Source organism: Syngnathus leptorhynchus, chromosome 16, assembly GCF_054491065.1.
Source record: "Syngnathus leptorhynchus isolate UIUO chromosome 16, UIUO_Slep, whole genome shotgun sequence".
Lineage (NCBI taxonomy): Eukaryota > Metazoa > Chordata > Actinopteri > Syngnathiformes > Syngnathidae > Syngnathus > Syngnathus leptorhynchus.
This window is the reverse complement of record NC_141210.1, coordinates 4926348-4939776: the sequence shown is the minus strand read 5'-3', so window position 1 is coordinate 4939776 and position 13429 is coordinate 4926348. Positions and strand designations below refer to the sequence as shown.

The window sequence follows — 13429 nt, the reverse complement described above, 5'->3', positions numbered from 1 at the left end:
TCAAATATCCAACATTTGCTTTCTTGCATCACCTGGCTTGTCTCTCCCCCTGCCAGAGCGCAAAGGCCACGGCACGTGGAACGAGAAGAAGAAGCGGGGATACGAGCGGCTGAGTGTCAGCGACGACATGTGTAACTTTGCCACATTCCGTCCGGCCACGTTGACTGTCACCAACTTTTTCAAACAGGTGCATTAAATACAGTAGTTGGCTCGGACATTTCAAGGTTATGAAGGTCATGTTGCATAATGAATGTGAAAGCCTCTAAGCTTTTCAATTTTGCTTTACAAAACCTGAATTGCTTTTTTTGATAGGAAGGGGACAGACTAAGTGACGAAGATTTATACAAGTTTCTGGCAGACATGCGGCGGCCATCTTCCGTCCTGCGCCGATTAAGGCCTGTCACAGGTGAACTTTAAAGTCGCTTTCAAGCAATTATTCCCTGAATTTATTCAGCGACCGAGATCTCATTTGTCCACGTCGCTCTTTCCCGCTCACAGCTCAGTTGAAAATCGACATCTCCCCGGCGCCGGACTCGCCTCATTACTGCCTGTCACCCGAGCTGCTGCACGTTAAGCCCTACCCGGACTTGCGGGTCCGCCCCACTAAAGAAGTGCTGGAATTTCCTGCTCGTTATGTATATACGCCGCATACCACCTACAGGTGAGCGTTCACAAAGAAGCCACACCGCATTCCCCTTTTCGCAATCAATCACTGTGTTCTTGTGTGAGAAGGAAATTCTCAATTTAATAAGGGAATAAAAGTGATCATTTTAGTACTTAGTTGAAACTTTTTAGATACAAGGTCTTTAATAATCAACACAGTGCACAAAGCACCATACATAATATGCAACAACAAACAAACAACATCGATAAGGTGACATTTATAACATTGCACTGGTGAAAGGGAGTGCCGTGGGGGTGTTCAGTGCCGATGATGCCGATCATCCTTTTGAAATTTCATAGCGCTTCACTGAAGACTGATGACAATGCCGAGGCCACGCTTGTGTCGCCACTCACCAGCCTCTGCAGTGCGGCGAGTTGCTTGGCGTGCTTGTCAATCTTCTGCTTTTGAAACTGGGTCAAATGCTGCAGACCTTTCAAGATACTGGCATTAAAGGCAGCTTGTTCCTAAAATCGGCGAAGCCCATAAAGATAAGCCTCGCGGTGAGATCCGCCCCACTTAAAAACGCTGTCTGGCAAGTGTGACGGGGAAAGTTCAGCTCACCTGCAGCTCTTTGATGCTAGCGGGGAACGTGCTGTTTAGGTAGGCCTCTAAGCTTTTCACTTTGGTCCAAAGCAGCGCCTGTTCCCGCTCGACGTCAGCCAGCCGACCCTCAGCCGTCTTAGCCTGAGTCTCTTGCTGGAACGTCTGCTCCTGCCAAAAAAAAAAAAGCATCTTGCACATATTATCCTCAATCGCTCAAAGCGACTTTGTTGTGTCTGCTCAGTCGTCACATCTAGACTTCAGATTTTATCTCCAGCGACATGCTGCTCTGCTTTCTGATAACGGGCATTGACTGTTAACGACGGCACGCACACAATCTCGTGTTTGCTGACCTGCAGCAGCTGTATCACTTCCTTCATCTGTTTCTCCACCTCGCCAGCCTGCGCCGTCTGCTCGCCGAGCCGCTTAAGAGCGCCCTCGTGCTCCTTCATAGTCAGCAGAATGTCAGCCACCTTGCCCTCGGTGCTTTCGTACACGCTGTTGAGAGACTCGCCCAACTGAAGGACGCCAAATATCAGCACATTGACGTCCTCCCGCGGGGCCGCTCTGTCCGCATGCTTGACGGGGCGGGCGCGAACCGCGCCGAGTAACGCGGTCAAATAAAACAAGAGCAGGCTCCAGATCATCATTTGATAGCAGTCACCCGCAAATTCAAAGTAGATTTATCTTCTCTTTCACTTTGTCAGTCCAAAGGCGCTGTTTTTTTTTCTCCCGACTGCAATCCAAGTCGCTTAGGGACAATCAGACAAGCAGCATAATAAACAATTGAGCATTTGTGGACATGTCTCACAGTGGCATACCGACTGGAGGTTGAAGCACGGGGGCAGCTGACGAGCCTTTTATTTGATGTGTACGTGCAAGAATTGGTCAAACATTAGCTCGGTTATGGTTCGATCACAGGTCATGACCTTGGTCTTTGTGACCTTCTTTAAAAATGCAATCTGTGACATTCTCGAGATGGGTCACAAATATTTGTATTTTCTTTTTTTTTTTAAGTCACAAAAAAGTAGGGTTTTTTGTATCAAATACAGACTTAATGTGTCAGTAGCGGGTGAGTAAACACGTTTTGGTGGGGTGGGGCAAAATCAGCTGTTTTAAGATGTGACCCTGAGTTACCTCTAATGTTTGAAGTGGCCCGGGGCAGGGTCATTTTCACCAAGCGCAGTCAGTTCTAGGTCACACTTTCAGAGTGTGTTTTTCTGAATGTTATTACATGCATTCACAATGAATGTTTGTAAAACTTTTAAATGCCAATCAATTCTCTGCCTGTCAGGAACCTGCTGTACGTTTACCCACAAAGTCTAAACTTCAGCAGCCGCCAGGGCTCGGTGAGGAACATCGCTGTGAAAGTTCAGTTCATGGCGGCAGAGGACCCCAGCCAAGCTTTGCCAGTGAGTCACCGTCTTTTCCCCGCCACGTGAGAGAATGTAATTCCTTCGGAAAAGAACAGCCGCAGGGCGGTGAAATATTATATGGACGTCTTTTGTGGAAGATCTTCAAAGCGGAGAAAGAGGCTGGGATGAAGGAAAGTTTTGTGACATTTAGTGAGCCTGTGTGAAGATGGATTAGTTAATTTGACACAAACTTGAATTTGAACCCCTAAGAAGAAGAGGCTATGTCCCTTCCAAGTATTACGCAATTTCAAACCTGTGTAAGAAGTAAGAAACTGCTTTGCTTGCTAATGGAGACACCACCTCAAACATCGCCCAAAAAAATATAAACTTTTCTGGCCGGTATTGTTGTTAAACTGTTTGGCCGATGACACTAACTGATGTGTGCCATCTATTGATCTTTCAAAGTTATCTTCCTGTCATCGTGTCTTGGTGCAGGTCATCTTTGGGAAATCGAGCTGCGCCGAGTTCACCAAAGAAGCTTTCACCCCCATCATCTACCACAACAAGTATGATCCTGTTTCTTCGACATGCCTCCTGGAATTCCCTTCAGAGTTCCTTGGCTAAGATGAGTATTTAACTCTTGCCCCCCCCTCCTCCTCCCTCAGGTCTCCCGAGTTCTACGAGGAGATGAAGCTGAAAATTCCTGCCAACCTCACAGACAACCACCATCTTCTCTTTACTTTCTACCACATCAGCTGCCAACCTAAACAGAACACTCCTCTGGAGACTCCAGTGGGCTACACGGTGAGAAACCTCAACCCACGCTCAGTACGCTGTTTGACAGCTCCCTCTGTAGCCTAACCGCCAGTAAGACACGCATCTCCTTTTTCTTCCCGCACGCAGTGGATCCCTCTAATGCAGCACGGCCGACTGCGCACGGGCTCCTTCAGTTTGCCCGTCTCGGTTGAAAAGCCCCCAGCCAGCTACTCGGTGCTCACCCCCGACGTGAGTGGGCTCGACGTGACGAACGGAAGATGACGGCAAAAGCTCGGCGTGCGTGTTGACTGAGTTAAATGGGTCGCGTGTCACCTCGGCAGGTTCAGCTTCCAGGCATGAAGTGGGTGGATAATCACAAAGGCGTGTTCAACGTGGAGGTGACAGCGACGTCTTCAGTGCACACACAGGTACGCCAAAGATATTTGCTCTTCCAAACCTCAGGGAACCTGTGACAAAATCACTTCATTCCGCCCCCCCACATGTAGAGAATTTCTGAAAATATCTCAAGTGTCATACATTCCCCAGGACCCCCACCTGGACAAGTTCTTTACGTTAGTGTACGTGCTGGAGGAGTACTCCTTCCCTTTCCGCCTCAAAGACGTGATCATCACCGAGGCCAACATGGAGGGCGAGCTGAAGGCCAGCATGGCCGCGCTGAGGGGGGCACTGCTGGACACCTGCGTCAGGTTCCTCCACCAGCTGCTCAACAAACTCATTCAGCTCATCGTCTACCCGCCCGTCATCGCAGGGCAAATCGGTGAGCACACGCTAACATTGAATTCTGGTTCCGCAGCTTTTGTTTTCTGTGTGAGTCACACTTGTGATTTATCACCCCCCACACCACCACCACCACGTTCAATATTGTTCTTGGCTGGTTTGCAGTTAATCTTGGCCGCGCCGCCTTTGAAGCCATGGCTCTTTTGGTCAACCAAATCCACAAAAATCTGGAGGGCAACTTGGACCAGCACGGGCGCAACAACCTGCTGGCGTCCTACATTCACTACTGCTTCCGTCTGCCAACTGCTGAGCCAGCAGTTCCGCCACCAAGTAAGCTGTCGAGTCCAAAGGGTGGAAATAACCTCATATGATTGGCCGCAACTTTCCGACACGTCTTTTCCGCCAGATGCCGGCACCATGTCCTACGAGATGCCGTTGCAGTACGCCACCTTCTCCAGAGCGACGGGCCGTCCGAGCAGCCTTAACTTGGCTCGCTCGAAAAGTATCAGCAACTCCGACCCCGACTTGGCCAGCTCTCCGGTTTCTCCTGACGAAGAAGTACAAAGGATCATCGGCAGCAAGGTAACCCCACTTTTCCTTCAAAGCCTTATTTTCAATTTATTTGATGTCCCGTAGTTTTTGTCTACGACTCTTTTTCTTTGTTGTCGCAGTGTATTTGTTTACATATTTCAAATAATACATTTTATATTCGTGTCATGTTTTCAGTGGCTTTTTTATGGAATTATCACTCCATTATGCTGCAATTACCGTTCTGTTTTGCCTCAATTCTCTCCAGCAGAGTCAATTAGCAATTATGTTGAATTATGTCATTTAATGTCAATTACGCTTTGTGCTTCTGTGCCTTTTGTGTAGCTCCAATTCTTTGTTTCCCTCTCCTTTACTTTGATTGGCTCTCTCTGTTTCCCCCCAATTTTGGCTCTGATGGCAATCTCCAAACAATTATTCACTGTGTCCTCGCCTCTCGCCACACTGTCTGCGTGTGTCTGCGCGTGTATTCTTGTTCAGGGCATTGATCGTTCCCACTCCTGGGTAAACTCTGCTTGTGCCCCCGGGGGCTCCAGATCTGTGCTACGCCGGAACCCCAACTCCAGCTGTGAGCTCAAGCAGGTGCCGAAGCCCTCGCAACCTTCCCACCCGCTTCCATCGCGGTTTAGAGCTGCACGATTTGAGATCACAAATGATTTAGCCAATAAGAAGGGGATTCTCTCGATAAAACAAAACGAGTGGTCTGATTTAGATTTTTCGTGCAGCCCTTAATCTGGTGGATTACCTCTCAGCAGTCCTTTCCTTTGCTATGTCTGTGCTCCACAGGTTGCTTCTCATTCTGCATGCCGCACCCCCACCTGCATTTTTCATCATCTGTCGCTTTCCGAACCGCTTTTTGAGTTCTTGCATGCCACACGACGACTGTAGTTCCATTTGTCACACACACACCCTTCCCCCCCACGTTGTCCTCATCTGTATGTGTGTGTGTTCACCTCACCATCACGCCGAGTTAGGCAAACGACCGCAGCAACATTCGCATGTCTGCCTTTTTGGACAGCGTGGCCTCGTTTTCGGCCCCCGCGAGGCAGATTACGAAAAAGGTAAAAAACACGTCGACCAAACTAATTCATCCAGTGTTTTGTGTTTTCATCAAACTCTTTGTGTGATTTACAATCGCCTGTTCGATTTCATTATAGATTTTCTTTGTTTGCATGAATTCCGCCTCGTTCGGTTTCAACTTATATGATCTAAAACTTGCCTCGTCTCGGTCCACGTCTAGCTGCTCCACGAAGAGCTGGCTCTACAGTGGGTCGTCAGCACTAGCAACGTGAGGGAAGCGGCGCTGCAGCAGGCCTGGTTCTTCTTTCAGATCATGGTTGGCAAACATTTGGGAGCGGGTTCCTCAGAAGGAAGGCGACGTTATCACAAAGCTTCTGTTGTCGTTTGCAGGTCAAAAGCATGGCGCAACACTTGTTCCTCACCTCAAAACTGGACGTCGCCCGACGTCAGCGCTTCCCGGACCGCTTCGTGGACGACATTGCCGCGCTTGTTTGTGCCATCAGTGCAGACATTGCCAGCAGATACCACAAGGTAGGTTCCATTGAGTAAATCTAGAAAATGTAACTAAGAAAGACTCTTATCTTTCTGACCAGTCTGTCCTCTTTTTGCACACTTAGGATGTGGAGCTTGTGGAGAGGTTAAACAGCAGCCTGGCTTTCTTCCTCAATGACCTGCTGTCTCTCATGGACAGAGGCTTCGTGTTCAACCTCATCCGCGCCTACTACAAGCAGGTAAAACTTGCGCTTTGCTGTAGTATTTCAATACGGATCCTCCCGTGCCTTCACTTTTGGAACAACCTTGTGTCTCAGATTAGCAACAAGTTCCACATGACGCCGAACCCAAGCACTCTGAACGCTCTGCGGATGGACTTCATTCGCATCGTTTGCAGTCACGAGCACTACGTCGTCCTCAACCTGCCCTGCTCAACTCTCAGCCCTCCGGCGTCGCCTTCCCCCTCCACGTCCTCCACCACCTCGCAGGTATTTCAATTAGCATCTAATTCTAGTGTAGGATCAAAATGTCTGTGTTGACAAATGTCAATGTTCAGAAACTGTGTCTATCAAGTGATACTACTCAATTATAATCGGTCACATTTGCTCTCCTCTCATTCTTGTATGTGTAGGGTTCAGCATTTTCCAGTGTGGCGCAAGACCAAGGCGTGGCGACCATGTTTGAGCTCTCTGTCCCATTTCGGCAACAGCACTTCCTGTCTGGCCTGCTCCTTTCCGAGCTGTCGCTCATACTTGATCCCGAAGGAGAAGGGTAACCTGAGATTTTATGTGCAGTTATTATTTATGTTGCGTTTGAATCTAATGTATGTTTTTTGTTTTTGTTTTTTTACCCCCTGCAGAGTTTTTTTCCTTCATAAAAAAGCCATCAGCGCAGTTCACGCCCTCCTGTGCAGCCACGATTGCGATCCACGCTACAGCGACCCTCAAGTCCGAGCCCACGTCGCTCAGCTGTACTTGCCCCTCCTCCCCATCGTCACAGAGGCCCTGTATCAGCTTCATGACTTTTCTGGTCAGCAATCGCTTCGTTGCAGACTTGTTCAAAATGTCCACCTCCTGGAGATTCACGAGTTTTATCGTCGGCACTACGGCACCTGAGAGCGCATCTCTTACTTCTTTGCAGACTCCACGCCGTCTCGAGTCCGCCACGCCCACGCCGACATTGCTGACCTCGACGGCAGCAGCACTATCAGTCAGTCTGTTGCCATGGCGATCGCCGGCTCCCCGTTGCCGCACGCCAAGGTTAACCCATTTGCAATTCCCACAGTGGTGAGGCTACACTACAGACATCTCTTTTAAAACCGCACAGGCTATTGTGTTTATTCTTTACACGTGCTTCTTTGTTGATGTTTCTACTCTAGTTTGTTTACTACTCTGTGTGTGTCCTCATCAGGCCGGGCGCCAGGGCAGCTCTCTGTCTGCCGAGTGCAGCCGAACTCTGCTGGTGTGCTTCCTTTGGGTGCTGAAAAACGCCGACGCCTCTCTACTGGAGCGCTGGGTGTCGGATCTGTCGGTGCAGCAAATCAACCGCCTGCTGGATCTGCTACATCTCTGCATCTCCTGCTTTGAATACAAGGTTACAAAAAGCAGACTTCTGAAGCAAGCACGTCATGACATCCATATGCTTCAATTCTCCGATGGCTCGTGCGCAGGGTAAGAAGTCTCTGGAGAGGATCAACAGCTTGACGTTTAAGAAGTCTCAGGACATGAAGGCCCGTCTGGAGGAGGCCATTCTCGGTACCATCGGCGCTCGTCAGGAAATGGTGCGCCGTTGCCGAGGTAAAAGATAGCGCAGTAGCGTAACTGTCAGGAGTGTTTATGAAGTGTGTTGATGGAAATTGTAACGTCTTTACATGTGTAGAGAGGAGCCCCTATGGTAGCCAGGAGAACGTGAGGTGGAAAAAGAACGTCACTCACTGGAGACAAAACACAGACAGGGTTGATAAGTATGTTTGTTCTTCTGAAGGACAAATTACAACAAGTATCTGCATATTTGTCGTTCGGCATTCCCTCTTTTTTTTTTTTTTTTTTTTTTTTTTTTTTTTCTCCCCCTTCCTCTGGCTAATTATTTGTAACCTCAAATTAGGACTAAGACTGAAGTGGAGCAGGAGTCTGTAGTGGATGGAAATCTTTCTACAGAGGCGTCTCTGGTGGTACTGGATACTCTGGAGATAGTAGTCAAGGTAAATTGATCTTGAATTATTCTTTAACTTAACATTATGATTGTTTTCATGTTTTTTATTTTTACAGACTGTGGTGGCTTCAGAGCTGAAGGAGAGCGTGTTAGGCGGCGTGCTCAGAGTTCTGCTCCACAGCATGGCAGGCAACCAGAGCGCCCTCTTCCTGCAGCACTGCTTCACAACACAGAGAGCGCTTGTCTTTAAAGTATGTGCAGCCTTAGTTGGGAATAAAATCAAATCTTTTAAGTTTTAGGTGTATTACTGTCTGCGTAGTACATTGTAGCAAACAACAGTGTTGGTTTGTGTTAAGTTTCCAGAGATGCTGTTTGAAGAGGACACGGAGCTTTGTGCCGACCTGTGCCTGCGTCTGCTGCGCCACTGCAGCAGTAGCATCGCGTCTGTCAGAAGTCACGCCTCTGCTTCACTTTATCTGCTCATGAGGCAAAATTTTGAGATAGGAAACGTAAGTATCGATGCAGTCTAAGACCAAAAGTTGATAATGCAAACATTTATGCAGAGAGCCTGTGTCTTCTCTATGTTTGGAGCAGAATTTTGCCCGAGTAAAGATGCAGGTCACAATGTCGCTGTCCTCGTTGGTGGGAACGTCACAGACCTTTAATGAGGAACACCTCCGCCGGTCCCTCAAGACCATCCTGACTTACGCCAAGGAGGATGAAGAGCTGCGTGACACCCCCTTCCCAGATCAGGCATGTATAGAAAGTCTTTTTTTTTTTCAGCATGATGCATCCCCTGACATAGAAAAACATCACATTAATTGTGCTCGTTTTTACAGGTTCAGGATCTAGTGTTCAACCTGCACATGATTCTCACCGATACTGTGAAGATGAAGGAGCATCAGCAGGATCCTGAAATGCTCATTGACCTGATGTACAGGTAATGGAATATACGTCCAACTCAGATATTTTTATTCTTCCAGGTGTTAATTTTTACTCTCGATCCCACCAGGATTGCAAAGGGCTACCAAAATTCCCCAGACCTTCGCCTCACGTGGCTTCAGAACATGGCGGGCAAGCACTCCGAGAGAGGGAACCATGCCGAGGCGGCCCACTGTCTCGTCCACAGCGCAGCGCTGGTGGCCGAATACCTCAACATGTTGGAGGACTGCCGCTACTTGCCGATCGGCTGTGTCACTTTTCAAGTAAGTGAGATAATTGTGCCCCCTCCACGAAAGCAAAGCTCAATCCAATTTTATGTCCTCCCCTCCCACACAGAATATTTCCTCCAATGTCCTGGAGGAGTCAGCTGTATCAGACGATGTCCTATCACCAGAGGAGGAGGGTATTTGTGCTGGAAAGTACTTCAGTGAATCGGGCCTGGTGGGCCTCCTGGAGCAAGCAGCTGCTTCTTTTAACATGGTGCGACCATCATTTTCCAAGGACATGCTGGCCGGCCAGGCTGTGTTAACACAACACATGGCCGCATTAATGCAGCCAAAGGGCAGCCAGCATGTGTGCAAGCGTGAATTTCCTTTTGTGTTTTTAAATCCAGGCCGCCATGTACGAAGCCATAAATGAGGTGTACAAGATTCTTCTGCCCATCCACGAAGCCAACCGAGACTTCAAAAAGCTGGCCGCGGTCCACGGGAAGCTGCAGGATGCCTTTAACAAAGTCTACAACCAAGTAAGCTGTAGCGTCACTTTAAAAAAAAAAACCAAAAAAAATCATTATCCATTCTGTTGACATTTGTTTTCTTTTTCATCTCTTACAGAGTTCAGGGTGGGAGGTAATGCCTTAATTTAAAACTTCTCTATATCGACAATATGAATACTTGATTAGTACAAATGCTTTGCTCATTTATTTTCTATTCTCAATTTTCTCTGTCTTTGTCATTCATTGCTTCATCTCGTTCCGCCAACTGTATGATTGACTGGTGAGTTACATAAGATTTATTCTTTTGTCATAATATAGTTACAAAAAGTACAAGGGATTTCCAAATAAATTGCCTTCCCAACACCCCCAGTTTTCAGAGAATGTTCGGCACCTACTTCCGAGTGGGTTTCTACGGCTCTCGATTTGGGGACCTAGATGAGCAGGAATTTGTCTACAAAGAGCCATCAATTACCAAGCTGGCTGAGATCTCCCATAGACTTGAGGCACGTCTATCGATCATTCATGAAAACAATCAAAACGATATGGATGTTCAACGTTAATACCTTTGGTACGCAGGAGTTCTACTCTGAGCAATTTGGGGACGAGCTGGTCGAAATAATCAAGGACTCCAGCCCAGTGGACAAAAGCAAACTGAATGCCAACAAGGTAACATGGGTTGCTAATTAGAGGCGTTAGCTCAGTACTCAATTTAAACTCATGGATAATATATATTCAGTACACAAATTAATTAACTAATGAATGTATTTAATGATAGTTGCTTACTGCATATTCAGCAGCTTCAATATATTTGAATATTACATCATATATTTACAAAGGTTAAATTGACTGGACCTAAGTCCACGTGGATCAATCAACATGACCTGGATGACTGAGATGTTTCACAGACATTACATCAGAAAAAAAACTAAAAGAAATTTAATTGGGATTGCCCTTCTCAAATAAAATAATTCACAAGTCATCTTAAATGGTATAAAATATGTCTATTGTAGTTTACTTCTACTGTAGTTGTGTCCAAACTTTTACTGGGTCAAAGGTCACGGGTGTCGAGTTTAATCTTCAAAAAGCCTTAAAATGAATTATTCTGGAATGTGGTAGGGCAGAAGGAGTTTACGTTTAATGTAAACTATTTTATCTCCGTACAGCGGTCAAATATGATCAAACGTGCGACCAATCACTGTCTTCCTTTCAGGCCTACCTCCAGATCACCTACGTGGAGCCGTTCTTCGACACCTACGAGCTGAAGGAAAGGATCACCTACTTTGACAAGAACTACAACCTGCGTACCTTCATGTACTGCACGCCATTCACGCTGGACGGCCGTGCCCACGGAGACCTACACGAGCAGTACAAGCGCAAAACCATCCTGACGGCATCGCACGCATTCCCGTACATCAAGACACGCGTCAACGTCACCCACAAGGAGGAGGTAGGTGCCAGTTAGTAGACTAGGCCTTTATTTTTTACTTTTACAATATTTTGTTTTTCCCAGATTATCCTGGTGCCCATCGAAGTTGCCATTGAGGACATGCAGAAGAAGACACAGGAGTTGGCCTTTGCCACAAATCAAGACCCGGCTGACTCCAAGATGCTGCAGATGGTGCTGCAGGGCTGCGTGGGCACCACCGTCAACCAGGTGAGCCGTCACTGACTATTGTGTTAGTAAAAGTGTCAAATGGAATGTAAACCGCCCCCCCCCCTTATCCATGTGAGGCTCTGTGCATTCCTTAGCATCTGCGTAACCCCCTTCCCTCACCCCCCTTTCTTTTCACAGGGCCCCCTGGAGGTGGCGCAGGTCTTTCTCACTGACATTCCCGACGACCCCAAGCTTTTTCGCCATCACAACAAATTACGCTTATGCTTTAAAGATTTTGCCAAGAGGTGAAGATGTGCGCCATAATCCCGCCCGATGTGGCTCGTTAAAGGCAAACGCACTCGAGTGGTTCTTCTCCTCCTGTGCGTGCAGGTGCGAGGACGCTCTGAGGAAGAACAAGGCTCTAATTGGGCCCGATCAGAAGGAGTACCACCGAGAGCTGGAGAGGAACTACAATAAACTCAAAGAAGCGTTGGGTCCTCTTATCAACCGCAAGATCCCACAGCTGTATCGGACCCTGCCCACTCTGGCTACCCAAACACAGCGGTAACATGAGACATAAAACAAACACACACACTCTTGACACATACACACACAAACAAAATAAGATCATGTCGCTTTTCCAACCAAAGCAAACCAACACTTGAGAAGGACAGTCCGAATGTATCACGCTCCAGGAAATGAAAACTTACATGATGCAACAATGTTGACATATTTTTGTCATTGTGTGGTGCAGATAGAACAAAATGGCGGAGGCTTACTGAATACTACATGTTATTTATCAGGTATAAACGCGGGCTCTTTCTCTTTCAGGAACTCCTACAATCGCTCAAGCCTCCGAAGAGTCGAGGGCTGATGCCAATTTGACTGACAGCTTCGCCACCTGCTCTGCCCCAACAGCAACTGTCACAGGCGCACACGACGTTGATATGTTACTACACACACACACACACACGCCTGACACCCTGTGGTGCGATATTCACCCGCCCCCTCTTTATCATACACACATCACTCCGAGCCTCCCTGCTGCCACTCTCACACCTCATCTGTTTATACTGGAAGGTTATCTGCACTGCAAACTTTTTTTTTTTTTTTTTTCCTAAATGGGCTCTTGTGCGACTGTGGCACCGTTCTCACGCTTTCAACATGCGCCCTCACACAGACCAAAAAAACGTGTAGCAGGACCATTTGGACAAAGTCTTAACAGAACCAATTTTTATCTTTTGCATCTAGATGTGTTAGGACTCCAAACTGGTTGGGTTTCTCATTTTCCTTTTATTTGCTTTGTTTTGCTGCCTTGTTAAGACACCATTGGAAATCGCCGCCGGTGGCCCAAGACTTTTAATTATAATCTTCCCAGGAGTTTTCTTTTGCCGTCAACACACCAAATTAACTGACATTCCGCTGTCCTCACCCCCTATTGCAGGAATTTCATTTGCACTGTTGATTGGAGGTGAGTTTTCTTTCAGGCCTCAGGTCCCCGGTCGGACTCCTGCCGGGGGTTAACGATGTTGAAAGTGGGACTTCCCTGCTACAAAACGCAACGCACTGCACTGCCTCAGCAAATCTGTCCAAACTGTGACTTTAACCTTGTCCCTGCATCCACTCAAGTTGCGCTCTGTGATGTCACAGCATTTGAGCTCCTCTGAATGAACTGAAGAGTGATATTGTTTTTACTACTGTCACAATTATCTTGCACTATTGTAAACTCACACTGTTGTAGAAATATTAGTGCTTTTCTTGTTTTACCAAGACTCCGTCGTTTTTTGTTTTTTTTTACCTCTTCGATAAATGTTTTATTTATTTACGTGAGCCTTTTCTATTACTGTCTTCTATTAAATTACTTTTCCTACACTTTAATGACTTAAGGCTTATATATTGTTACAGGGTGAGTATAT

At 47.1% G+C, this 13429-nt stretch overlaps 2 protein-coding genes across 7 annotated transcripts in view; one reads left to right on the top strand and one right to left on the bottom strand.

Moving 5' to 3' along the window:
* dock6 (dedicator of cytokinesis 6) overlaps positions 1 to 13309 on the top strand; it is an 18168-nt gene extending 4859 nt beyond the window's left edge. For 2 of the 6 annotated variants that reach the window (XM_085933470.1, XM_085933474.1), the window contains exons 12-50: positions 57 to 187; positions 313 to 406; positions 499 to 661; positions 2499 to 2616; positions 3055 to 3125; positions 3225 to 3363; positions 3463 to 3564; positions 3657 to 3743; positions 3862 to 4093; positions 4219 to 4383; positions 4460 to 4635; positions 5080 to 5181; positions 5574 to 5660; positions 5840 to 5935; positions 6010 to 6150; positions 6237 to 6350; positions 6429 to 6599; positions 6743 to 6882; positions 6971 to 7140; positions 7252 to 7397; positions 7522 to 7704; positions 7781 to 7907; positions 7990 to 8074; positions 8215 to 8311; positions 8379 to 8513; positions 8619 to 8771; positions 8857 to 9015; positions 9102 to 9202; positions 9275 to 9467; positions 9541 to 9684; positions 9818 to 9949; positions 10038 to 10052; positions 10297 to 10422; positions 10496 to 10585; positions 11130 to 11366; positions 11430 to 11573; positions 11712 to 11818; positions 11904 to 12077; positions 12345 to 13309. In XM_085933470.1, the coding sequence (XP_085789596.1) occupies positions 57 to 187; positions 313 to 406; positions 499 to 661; positions 2499 to 2616; positions 3055 to 3125; positions 3225 to 3363; positions 3463 to 3564; positions 3657 to 3743; positions 3862 to 4093; positions 4219 to 4383; positions 4460 to 4635; positions 5080 to 5181; positions 5574 to 5660; positions 5840 to 5935; positions 6010 to 6150; positions 6237 to 6350; positions 6429 to 6599; positions 6743 to 6882; positions 6971 to 7140; positions 7252 to 7397; positions 7522 to 7704; positions 7781 to 7907; positions 7990 to 8074; positions 8215 to 8311; positions 8379 to 8513; positions 8619 to 8771; positions 8857 to 9015; positions 9102 to 9202; positions 9275 to 9467; positions 9541 to 9684; positions 9818 to 9949; positions 10038 to 10052; positions 10297 to 10422; positions 10496 to 10585; positions 11130 to 11366; positions 11430 to 11573; positions 11712 to 11818; positions 11904 to 12077; positions 12345 to 12387 (5090 nt within the window). In that variant the 3' untranslated portion in view covers positions 12388 to 13309. The remainder of the gene's footprint in view (positions 1 to 56; positions 188 to 312; positions 407 to 498; positions 662 to 2498; positions 2617 to 3054; positions 3126 to 3224; positions 3364 to 3462; positions 3565 to 3656; positions 3744 to 3861; positions 4094 to 4218; positions 4384 to 4459; positions 4636 to 5079; positions 5182 to 5573; positions 5661 to 5839; positions 5936 to 6009; positions 6151 to 6236; positions 6351 to 6428; positions 6600 to 6742; positions 6883 to 6970; positions 7141 to 7251; positions 7398 to 7521; positions 7705 to 7780; positions 7908 to 7989; positions 8075 to 8214; positions 8312 to 8378; positions 8514 to 8618; positions 8772 to 8856; positions 9016 to 9101; positions 9203 to 9274; positions 9468 to 9540; positions 9685 to 9817; positions 9950 to 10037; positions 10053 to 10296; positions 10423 to 10495; positions 10586 to 11129; positions 11367 to 11429; positions 11574 to 11711; positions 11819 to 11903; positions 12078 to 12344) is intronic. The other 4 variants (XM_085933471.1, XM_085933473.1, XM_085933472.1 and 1 more) reach the window with 4 other exon arrangements.
* Positions 795 to 2016, bottom strand: angptl8 (angiopoietin like 8). Its single transcript, XM_085933493.1, has 3 exons — positions 1558 to 2016; positions 1226 to 1375; positions 795 to 1128 (listed from the first exon to the last, which is right to left on the bottom strand). Exons 1-3 carry the CDS (start codon positions 1852 to 1854, stop codon positions 958 to 960), a joined length of 618 nt encoding a protein of 205 aa, XP_085789619.1. The 5' UTR covers positions 1855 to 2016; the 3' UTR covers positions 795 to 957.
* Positions 13310 to 13429: the final 120 nt, after the last annotated feature.